The 11,701-nt window shown below is 47.7% G+C and overlaps 1 protein-coding gene across 1 annotated transcript; it reads left to right on the forward strand.

Annotated features, from left to right (window-relative positions):
• Positions 1-940: 940 nt before the first annotated feature.
• On the forward strand, positions 941-11,585 carry TYMS (thymidylate synthetase). The gene is made up of 7 exons (XM_070361506.1): positions 941-1,261; positions 4,007-4,080; positions 6,142-6,316; positions 7,673-7,774; positions 8,493-8,668; positions 8,994-9,065; positions 11,012-11,585. Exons 1-7 carry the CDS (start codon positions 1,045-1,047, stop codon positions 11,147-11,149), a joined length of 954 nt encoding a protein of 317 aa, XP_070217607.1. The 5' UTR covers positions 941-1,044; the 3' UTR covers positions 11,150-11,585.
• The last annotated feature ends 116 nt before the right edge of the window (positions 11,586-11,701 follow it).

Genomic DNA, 11,701 nt, shown 5'->3' on the forward strand with positions numbered 1-11,701 from the left:
GTTGGTGATGGACAGGGAGGTCTGGCGTGCTGCGATTCATGGGGTTGCAAAGAGTCGGACACGACTGAGCGACTGAACTGAACTGAATTGAACCGAGGGTGAAAAATAATAGTCTTCCCAGAATGTTTTCCTGTTACAATTTAACCTTGAGTTTGAGAAGTGCCCTTTAGCAGAAAGATTCAATAATCTTGCTTGTCTATCTTTACTGTCTATTAATAAAATTGAGATGAGAGGAGAAAGAAAAAAGAAAAACCATCGACTTTACTGAACGGAAAGAAATAGTGTTTAGTATGTTTCATACAGAGCCCACATGTCATTCTTCCTAACCCCAGATGCAGCAAGAAATTTATTGAGCATCTACTATACCCTCAAGACACAGTTGACTCAAGACTGCTGTTGCATGTACATGTATTAGTACCTTTTAAACGCATTATCAAATATTTTACACCCAGTGTTTATATTATAAACATTTCACTAATATTGAAAAATTTGGTATGCAAAACTGAAAAGGGCTGGTTGTCATTAACTTAAAAAGCTGCCTTAATTCATTTACTCCAGCTGCTGGCCTTGAGTGAGGATGCGGGAAAATAGAAATGCAAATCACTTGCGGGAGTCCCCCTCAGTTGTAGGAAACATCTAAAATAGGGTTTTGTTTTTCGATTTCACGAACACGTGGAAATTGTTTCAGGCTTCCTTTTATCACGGAAAGGCGCGGTCGACCCCAAGTCTTTCCAACAAGAGTGGCTTTTCTCAGGCAACACACCAAGATATAGCTTTAGAATTTCTTTCTAGGCCAAGGGTTCTTCACTTTTAAAATGGAATACAAGCCATCGAGAAAGGCGAGAGCGTCCACAGCCCAAGGCCCCGCGACCTCTCGGGACGCGACAGGCCGTTTCTCGCGGGATCGGGTGGGGCCTACGTCACTGAAGCGTCACAGGAAGGGGCGGAGTCTCGCGCTGTGGCGGGAAAAGAGACTCCTGGGAAGCGCTGGGAGGCCGTTCCCGCCTCCGTACGGCCCTCGCCGCCGCGCCCGCAACCAGCACTATGCCAGCGGCCGGCTCCGAGCCGTCGCGCCCGCCGTCGCCGCCCGGCGTGCAGGAGCAGAGCGCCGAGCCGCGGCCGCCGCCGCCGCCGCCGCACGGGGAGCTGCAGTACCTGGGGCAGATAGAACACATCCTCCGCTGCGGCTTCCGGAGGGATGACCGCACCGGCACTGGCACCCTGTCGGTGTTCGGGATGCAGGCGCGGTACAACTTGAGAGGTGAGGCGGCCGCGTCATGGGGGCGGGCGGGCCCGGTGCGCGCGGAGCTGCGGTGGGGAGAGCGCTGCGGACAGGCCGGGCCCAGCGACGGGCGTTTAGCCCTAACCTCTGCTGCGTGAGTAAGGGGAATGGCTTTGGCCCCACTTTACAGACGCCGAAACTGGCTCGGACTCGAGACGTGAACTTGCATAAGGTCACACGGACTGGACGGACGGAGCAGGGAGGTAAAAGCAGGCCCTCTGGCTCTTAATCACCCTGCTGTGCTTTCTCTGTCCTAAGCGGGCTTGGCTCTGCAGCGCTAGCCCCAGACTTGAGTGCGGGAGAGGATCTGCCCAGGCTTGACCGAGGCCTTGATTGCAGGCCCCTTTTTCGCCACTCGTCTTCTCTCCGCGTTGACTGTTGCGCTTTGTTTTTAAAAATTGGAGCTCAGGTGGCGTGGGCGGGGCCTCGGCGTGAGGAGACCGTTGGCAAGCAGGGGCGGAAACTTGGGGCTCGTGACAGTTATCCCATCTGGTCCAGCGAGCCAGCTTTCCTCCCTAATCTTGAAACAGAAACGCGAGAATCGGAGAAGTTCTTATTAATTTTTTTTTGGGGGGGTGAGGGGGGGACCGTGCCACAAGGCTTGCGAGTTCTTAGAACCTGGGCCACAGCAGCGAAAGTGGGGAGTCCTAACCAGTGGACCTCCAGGGAATTCCCTTTTTTGCTTCGCTGGTGGCTCAGCTGGTGAAGAATCCGCCTGCAATGCGGGAGCCCTGGGTTCGATCCCTGGGTTGGAAAGATCCCCTGGAGAAAGGAACGGTTACCCAGTCCTGTTTTCTGGCCTGGAGAATTCCATGGACCGTATATATAGTCCGTGGGGTCGCAAAGAGTCGGACACGAATGAGCGACTTTCACTTTCCTGGGGAGAAATGTGTCTTGGAAGTTGTTAGTGCCAGGCTCTCAGGGGACAAACAGGTGGGATGGGGGTCGGCCTCAGACAAACGTCCGTGAAATAGGTGTGGAGGGTGATTGTGAGTGGGGAGACCAGCTGTTGAAGGAGGTGCACCTAGGTCAGGGCAGAAACCCTCTGCCACACACCCATTGCAGAGACTGGAAAATCCGGAGCTGCTGTGACCTGATTGGCTTGGACAGCTTGGGGAGTTTTGTCTTGAGTAGAGGGATTCACCTTCCTGCAGCTCCTGCATGGTAGCCTCCCGTGAGCCACAGGCGTCATTTTAACTCCAGCGTCTCTGCTTAGACTTGGGCGCTGTTGGTTATCTTCGCCTATCTTCAGCTTCCTCATGTGCTCAAACTGGAGGAAATGATCCCCAAATGGAGGGAGTGTAGGTGCTTGAAGACTCTGCCCTTGTTACATGAGTATCACCTGTACAGTCGGCTGAATAGGTACTGAATTTAGAGATAAGCTTTTACATTTTTCGCAGCTGTTTGATGCAGACTTACCACCTCCTGGTGCCTGTAAAATGGAGATCATAATGGAGCCTCAAGTAGGATTGTATTGAGGATCAGATAGGATTGTGCATATCAGGTGTTTAAACATATAACTATTTTTAGTTCAGTTAAAAATTAAAGGTTGAGGGCTTCCCTGGGCCTCCCTGGTTAAGACACCATACAGTACAGGGGGCATGGGGTTCAAGCTGTTATAGGGGGAACTAGGATCCCACATACAAAATGGATAACCAACAAGGATCTGTTAACACAGAACTATAACACATGGAACTGTGCTCAATGTTAGGGAGCAGCCTGGATGGGAGGGGAGGTGGGGGAGAATGGATACCTTTATGCCTGAATCTCTTTGCTGTTTGTCTGAAACTATCATAACATTGTTCATCGGCTATACCCCAGTACGAAATAAAAAGTTCAAAAAGAAAAAAGGAAACAAAAATTTTAAAAATATATAAATAAAGGTTAATTTTCTTTGCAAATATTTAAGAACTAAGAGAGTCCCTTGGACTGCAAGGAGATCCAACCAGTCCATCCTGAAGGAGATCAGTTCTGGGTGTTCATTGGAAGGACTGATGTTGAAGCTGAAACTCCAATACTTTGGCCACCTGATGTGAAGAGCTGACTCATTTGAAAAGACCCTGATGCTGGGAAAGATTGAGGGCAGGAGGAGAAGGGGACGACAGAGGATGAGATGGCTGGATGGCATCACCAACTCCATGGACATACATGGGTTTGGGTGGACTCCAGGAGTTGGTGATGGACGGGGAGGCCTGGCATGCTGCGGTTCATGGGGTCGCAAAGAGTCGGACATGACTGAGCGACTGAACTGAACTGACTCACTTTTAGCCAGGGCAATATCTGCTGTTACCTGGTGGTGAGCCCGTTCTTCCTGGCAGGGTAATCATGCAGTAGGAGCCTTCAGGCTGTGTCCTAGGGCACATTCTGTGTGTTCTCTTCAAACCTCTGGGAAGGGTTTGCACTAACTGGGTAGTGGCTGCTGGCTCTTTCCCTGTCCACATGGGCCTCCCCGCCCCATCTCTCTGTGTGAAATTCCTGTGTCTGGTGGTCAAGGGGTGCAGGAGGGTGATCTCACCTGAAGTGTGTCACTGACTTGGGGCTGCAGCCTTGGGAACCCCACTCTGATCAGGGGGTGCCCACGTGGCAGAAGTCACAGGTTTCCAGCTCCTCTGCAGTCAGTTCCCAGGCCTTCTCTCCTGGGGCATGTGTCCTCTTTTTACAGAAAAAGTTGGATGGCATGTTCTGTCTTCTCATCTTGAAATTACATGGCAAACTGTTTTCCAGATGAATTTCCTCTGCTGACAACCAAACGTGTTTTCTGGAAAGGTGTTTTGGAGGAGTTGCTGTGGTTTATCAAGGTAAAGAAGTTGCTGCTATTGGAAGTCAACAATCTGTTGTCAGTACAGCACCAGCAAAATCCTTTTAAAAGTGCATCATGTCACTCCTTGGCCTAAAGTCTTTAGTGGCTCCTGTTTTATTCAAGGTCCTTACAGTCCTGTCTCTGCTCTGGCCTCAGCCAGAGTCATGCTTGCTCTGCTTCTCTCACCCTGGCCTCCTTGCTGATCTTTGAGCACACCAGGATGTCCCCATTTGGGGCTGGTACTCACCTGCTCCTGCTCCTTGGAATCCCTACCCCTATGTAGCACCCTCACCTTCAACTCTCTATTCAGTTTTCCCTGCCTCCGATCTAAAACCATGATTACCCCCACTCCTCCTTTGTTTTTTCTCTAGAGAAGCCTCATATATATATATATATATATATAATGTCTTCTCCCTTTACCCTCTTCAAGGGAGAAGGCAGACAAATGAATAAAATACTATCATTTAAAAATTTTTTATTTACAAATTTTTTGACGTTTAGAAAAGTACTATAAGCTCCACGAGGGCAGAGAATTTCTCTTGTCTGCTGTTGCGTCCCCTGGAACACAGCCTGCCGCACAGTAGGCACTCACAGGGATTGCTGACTGAATATAGATCCCAGCCGTGCTTTCCTGGGGGGTAAGTTAGAAGAGGCTCTTGAGTATTAAGCTGAGCACGGTGATGGTGGGCAGTGGCCACACCTGTCTCCCCCTGCATCTCTTCTTCATCTCCCCTTCATCTCACTGGTCTGAGACTCTGGCCAACACTGCTCACAGGGTGCCTAAAGAGATGGGCTCTCTTCTGGGCTGGGCTCAAGCTTGGGCTTTCTTCTGTGGCTTGTATCGTCTTGGGCCAAAGCAGGCCCAAGACCGCAATGCATTTTAGCAAAGGTTGAGGTTTGGATACAGATCTCAGAAGAGGATGTTTGCAGACAAGCTAGAGCCCAGGCTGAATGGATGGGGAGGGAGACTTTTGAAGCAACATGAGTGAACAAGAAATGAGTCACTGAAAGTGAAAATAATTAGTACAAACTCAATGACAGAAAGGGAAGAACTGAGATGCTCAGAAATAGAGATCATGCACTTGTTTGATCATAAAGCTGGAGTGCAGGATTCCAGTGAGTCCTCACCAGGAAGACAGCAGACCTGCCTCTGATAGTCACTCCATGGGTGACTCAAGATAGAGGAGTTGGCGTACCTACACTTCAGCTGGTGTCTTTGGGCAAGATGGGGAGATGCAGTCTGTGCCTTGGTTCGTATCTGTTGAGGGCCAAGCATTTGCTTGTATTATCTACTCATCCCAGTAATGTGGGTGGTGATTGCTACTTCTGTGCTCTTTCTTGGGTGCAGATACTGAGGCTAGAGGGGTCAGGGAGCTGGTCAGAGGAGAAGTGAGGAGACAGCAGGCCCAGCACCCAGGTGTGTGGCCTCACTGTCTGCTTGTAACCATTACAGCACATCCTACCCAGAGGCCAAATGGGGTCTTGACCTGGATGCACCATCAGGATACATGGACCACCTCTAATGAGATGAAATACATAAGAGGAACATAAAGCTTATACTTGGCACCAAAAAACAAAACAAAAAAACCCACAAAAACCCGCCAACCTGTACTTTGCAAGTACAGGTTGATGAACATAACTTGACAGTGGATCTTGTAAAGGTATGTGGCTGACATATTTGACAAAAGCTAATACTGATCAGGCCTGTCCGTGGAAACATCCTATATACCAGGTCTAAGACGTACCAAACACATTGCGAGTGTGGAGTAGATTCCTTCTGGGGTGTTACACTTAGTCACAAGACACATTTAGTTAAGAAACAGAACTGTTAGATGGGAGCACTGAAAGGACTTGGAGATGTTTAGAAGTCCTGGTTGAGAATAGGAAAAAGGATTTGAGAGAGTAGTTGCAAAGAAGGATCAGACTGTCTCGGGGGTCTTTGGAAAGTCTGGGCTGGGACCAGCCTGCCTAGTGATGGGGCTCGTCAGGTACTGCCCCTATCTGTCAGCACAGGCCCACTTGTGGGCTTGGAATTCACTGGATGCCGCATCTTTTACAGGGATCCACCAACGCTAAGGAACTCTCTTCCAAGGGAGTGAAAATTTGGGATGCCAATGGGTCCCGAGACTTCTTGGATGGCCTGGGCTTCTCCGACAGAGCTGAAGGGGATTTAGGCCCAGTTTATGGCTTCCAGTGGAGGCATTTTGGGGCTGAATACAAAGATATGGATTCAGGTGAGGAGCTGGAGGGGGGCCTTGGATTTCCTGAGTGCCTTTCACAGCCTGGGTTTGTCTTGTGGCTGCAAGTGAAGCCTGGGGGATAGGAAGCTGATGATGGGGAAATGGATATATAACTTGGACCTTGTGAGAGGCTGCTTCGCATCCAGGGGGAGGGTCGGGTCACATACCAGGTGGTCAGCACTTGTGGGTCTGGGCACCTTCCATACCTTGTTCATCAGCAGACAGTGACCTGGTAGGTCGGTCAGTCGCTGTGTTGGAGGCAGGTTGGAAGTTCATCTGGGGATGAGTCCCAGGGACTGACTGCCCTGTGGTCACCTTGATCTTCCTTTTGAAGACTGAACCACCCAGCACGCTGCCGGTGGCGCTGATGTGACAGCACCCGTCTTGATCGCCCTCTCCTCCCCACCCTGGTGGGGTGGAGATGAAACATCTCACTCCTGGACGCCCACCCTCCTCTGTCACTTGGTGGCACCACCTCTCACACAAATTAGCATTGGTAAAACCCACAGCACTTAACAGATTTCTCCAGCTTTGCAAATTTGTGTGCAGTTTCAGCCCATGGAGATTTATGTAGCCATCAGCACAATCAAGACACAAAACTGTTCCATTACAGGTCATCTTTTTAAAAATCTTTTTCTGGAACTGTGATAGTGACAGGGCTTTCTTTCCCCAAATTAAGAACTCCTGGACTCAAGCATAGTCTGACTCCAGCAAATAGACATTTAACCATAGAGATGGAAGGCTTTGCACATCTCAGCTTCCAGTTCAGAGGCGGCAAGTTCAGAGACCAGACATGAGAGAAAAGTACAGGGTGGTATATAATAGACAGGTTTCCTGATGTTTACAGGTCAGTAGCAGTTTAGCTGTTACATTGTAATTTTTGGTAGGAATGTTGGAAGGCTAGTATCTAGATGACAAAAAGGAATCCTCATCATGGGTTGTTGGACCATGTAGGGTAGGAAACATTCTACTGCAGATGCAGCCCTGCCTGGCAGTGAAGTGGGACAGGAATCGCCGATGGTACAGACACGATGTCCCCTGGGGACCGCTGGAAGAAACTGATTGTTGAGGATGAAGGAGGTTTAGCGATAGGAGAAGGGGAAGGAGGGACACCTGGCCAAGTATTTAAAAGTCTCTTAAGTAGTGGGAAAATAGACTTATGGCTCCAGAGGACAGACCTAGGAGCCCAGACTCAACATAACCCAGCAAAGTATGAGACATCAGTACTGTTCACTGGATATTGTGTGACTGGGCCGGCGGGGAGGACAGCGTGCTCGGTGACCTGGGGCCCTCTCCTGGGGTGCCGTGGTTCACATGTGCGGTGGTCTCTTGTTTTTGCCAATTCTGCAGAGTATTCAGGTCAAGGAGTAGATCAACTGCAAAAAGTGATCGACACAATCAAAACCAACCCTAACGACAGAAGAATCATCCTGTGTGCTTGGAATCCAAAAGGTTGATGGTGCCCCAGTCATCCTCCCGTGTCCTAACTGAGCCTTGAGCAGAGGCACCGGGTCGGAGGTGGTCCTAGGAACTGTCCCCAGCTGCACAGCTGCTCGTGTGACCCTGGCCATCTCCCAAGTGGCCCCGTTTTTACCTTCAGAGAGCGACCTTGGGCCCAGATGGAATTAATTTGTGTTTATGGGCTTTAATTATAAAAATACCCATGAAAATTTAACATTTTAAATTGGGACAGTTGGAATTTCAGATCGCCTCCATCTCACTATTATGAGCCTTTTTAAACAGTTGTAAAATTAAGTTCTCCTGAGGTGTAGTAAATAGCCTGAGTGGAATTTTTGCATTAAGGATAGCAATTTGAATACAGGAGGGTGAGCCTGAGTCAGCAGTCTCTCATGGTCCCTGCAAATGAATTAATTCCCCCTGTACTTGTGGCTTGGTGCCACGGAGGTGGCCCAAGTAATTTATTTCAGCTCGGATGAGAGCGGGTGGCCTCAGCAGTCCTTGTACATCCACAGAGGTCTCACAGTGATGGGCAGGTCTCTGTCGGCGTTATGCCAATCTGGGGTGGGAATGGTTCGTGGGGGTCACTGGCCCAGTGGCTCTTCTCACCATCTCCACTGTAAGAGCTGGCTTCTGCTGCTTTTTGCTTTGCTTAGAGTTATGTTCCTTAAAAACCACCTCCTCTCCTGACTTGGACGTGTTGGCCCCTCAGATCTGCCTCTCATGGCCCTCCCCCCATGCCACGCCCTCTGCCAGTTCTACGTGGTGAATGGGGAGTTGTCCTGCCAGTTGTACCAGCGGTCGGGGGACATGGGCCTGGGTGTGCCCTTCAACATTGCCAGCTACGCCCTGCTCACCTACATGATCGCACACATCACGGACCTGAAGGTGGGCTGCTCTGGGTGAGGTGGAGTGGGGACTAGCCTAGAACACTGGGCTGTGAGGTCCTGTCACGTGGGAGAACTGATGGCTGAGAATTCCAGCTCTTTGTAGTCTTTAGATGCGCTCTGTGTAAATGAATGAACTGCTTGCTCACTGACTTGCCTGGAGCAGTTAATATGACTTTGGATCAACTTTTCTCAAAAGCAATACTGGTTAAATTTTCTTGTGAAGAGCTTTGGAATGTCTGCATGCCCACGTGTTTTTACATGCTGTGTTATAAAGGAACTCAAACTAAAGCCTTGACAGTTTCGCTTTCTTCTGTGGGGTTTAGCCAGGTGACTTCGTGCACACTCTGGGAGATGCACACATTTACCTGAATCACATCGAGCCACTGAAAACTCAGGTAAGAAATGTACCTGTCACACTTTGGGGTCTGGTACCTTCTCTTGAGACCTTGTCCATATGGGAGGTGTCCCTCTTGTAATAGATGTTCTCCTCCAGGCTCTGATGGAGCTAAGAGGACAGTCTTCCAGGTCTGTGGATGGTGATGGACAGGCAGGGACCAGGCAGATGGGCCCCAGTGGCCACAGACACTGAACGTGACAGGTGCTGTGAGGTACTGCACGAGTATATATTCTTTCCCATTATGGTTTGTCCTAGGACATTGAATGTAGTTCCTGTGCTATACAGTAGGTTCTGTTTACCCATTTTATGTATATCAGTTTGTACTTGCTAATCGTAGCCCTCCACTCCCTTCCCCCTTGGAAACCACCAGGCTCTTCTCTGTCCATGATACTGTTTCTGCTTCAGGGATAGGTTCATTTGTATCATGTTAGATCCCACACTTCAGTGATGTCATGTGGTATTTGTCCTTCTGACTTTGCTTAGTATGATTTCCAGGTCCATCCATGTAGCTGCTAATGGCATTTCATTCTTTTTATGGCTGAGTAGTATTCCATTCTGTGTGTACATGTGTGTGTATGTATCTGTATATATACATGTGTGCAGATATATACATATGCACAAACCTGATGGTTGTGTCCTTCTCTTGGCTATTGTGAATAATGCTGCTATGAATACAGGGGTGCATGTATCCTTGAATTATAGTTTTATCTAGATATATGTCCAGGAGTGGAATTGCTGGGTCATCTGGTAATTGTATTTTTGGTTTCCTGAGGAACTTTTCATACTGTTTTCACCAGTGGCTGCATCTGTTTACAGTCCCCACTAGTATAGAAAGATTCCCTTTCTCCACACCCTCTCCAGCATTTTATACTTTTTAATGATGGCCATTTTGTCTGGTGTGAGGTGGAACCTAATTCTGGCTTTGATTTGCATTTCTCTAATTAGTGATGTTGAATATTGTTTCCATGTATCTTCTTTGGAGAACTGTCTCTTTAGGTCATCTGCCCATTTTGAAATTGGGTTTTTCTTGTTGAGTGTATTACAGAGCTGTTTGTGTATTTTGGAAATTAAGCTGTTGTCAGTTGCATTGTTTACAAATATTTTCTGTAGATTTTTTAGTTTTATGGTTTCCTTTTGCACATCTTACAAGCTGTGCAAAAGCTTGTAAGTTAGATTAGGTCCCCTTTGTTTATTTTTATTTCTATTGCTTTGGGAGACTGACCTAAGAAAACATTGATATGATTTATATCAGGATATTTTACCCATGTTCTCTTCTAGGAGTTTTATGGTGTTGTCTTATTAAGCCTTTAAGCCAGTTTATTTTCAACAAAGGATGATTTAAGTGGCAATTTAAAAAAAGGAGTGTCTTAATGAACTCTGAAGGAAAGGAAAAAAACTTGAACCAGAAACCTTTAGCCCCTTCTGGTTAGATCTGGGAGAGGGTGACCCCAGGGTTCATCTGGATACTCTGGTCATGCTGACAGAGGAGGAGGGCATGCCCTGTGTCCTCGTCCTCCTTGCTGCTGGTCCAGCCCAGGAGTCCTGGCTTCATCCCTGTGAGTTGTCAACATGTGTCCTCTTTCCTTGTCCTTTCTGCCAGGGACAGTTGGGCTAGGCATCATGGGACTCAAGTAAACATCCTGTAACTACTTCTTAAAGTAAAAAACCGTGCCTTGTTTTTAACAAATTTAAGAACTTAAAGCCAGTGAACCACCAAGGCTCCTGACACCATGTGATCCACTGATCACCCTTCACTCTCCACGGGTGAGAGAATGGGTCAGCAGCATTTAGTAACGAGGAGCGAGGTATCTTCAGTATTCCACCCCTACAAAATAATACTTGCCTGGCAAAATACTGTGATTTGTTTCATGAAGGGACATGGGGAGCAAAAATTAAAGCAGGGCGTATGGATCTGGGAAGATAATGGTCTTATGTTGTTTTTAGCTGCAGCGAGAACCAAGGCCTTTCCCCAAGCTCAAAATCCTTCGAAAAGTTGAGACAATCGATGACTTCCAGGCCGAAGACTTTCAGATTGAAGGCTACAATCCTCATCCGACTATTAAAATGGAAATGGCTGTCTAGAGTGCTTTTAAAGGCATTGTTTGAAGGATATTTACACCCAGGTAAAAGTTCACTGGGCTCTAAAGGCGAAGGATCTAGGTCAAAACGTGTTAGTGATCTGTTGGTTGTTATCCATTAACTTTTAAGAATGTTGCCACTGGCAAATAAGAGCTGTGCTGTTCTCTTAGTAATAAAAGGCCTTGGGTTTGGGTGACTCACTGAGGGTGTCTGTACATACAGTGATTTTGAATAAAGACAGGAAAGAGAATTTATATATATTAATTCAAATTTCATAGTGTTTTTAGGAAAATGGTCAGTGCATTTCAAGAATTATATACACTATTTCCCTAAATCTGAGCAAGCTGGGTAACACCCATCCGTCATGTTAATGCCTAGTGTGGTTATGAACGTTTAAAGTTTTATATCTTGCTACAATAAATGTTCTGCGTTCATGTTTTATTATTTATTTGTGTAGTTCCTGCCTAAAGTAGATTAACTGAACCCTCCTAAATAAACACACATGTGCTGTGTTCTGGTTTGGATGTGGCTTAGAGAGGGAATATTTTAGAAATG

This window comes from Bos mutus, chromosome 24 (genome assembly GCF_027580195.1).
Source record: "Bos mutus isolate GX-2022 chromosome 24, NWIPB_WYAK_1.1, whole genome shotgun sequence".
Classification (NCBI taxonomy): domain Eukaryota; kingdom Metazoa; phylum Chordata; class Mammalia; order Artiodactyla; family Bovidae; genus Bos; species Bos mutus.

Coding starts and splice junctions, on each gene's coding strand:
- TYMS (XM_070361506.1), top strand. CDS start 1,045: ATGCCAGCGGCCGGCTCCGAGCCGTCGCGCCCGCCGTCGCCGCCCGGC. Junction 1,262..4,006: donor GGCGCGGTACAACTTGAGAG/GTGAGGCGGCCG, acceptor ACTGTTTTCCAG/ATGAATTTCCTCTGCTGACA. Junction 6,317..7,672: donor ATACAAAGATATGGATTCAG/GTGAGGAGCTGG, acceptor CCAATTCTGCAG/AGTATTCAGGTCAAGGAGTA.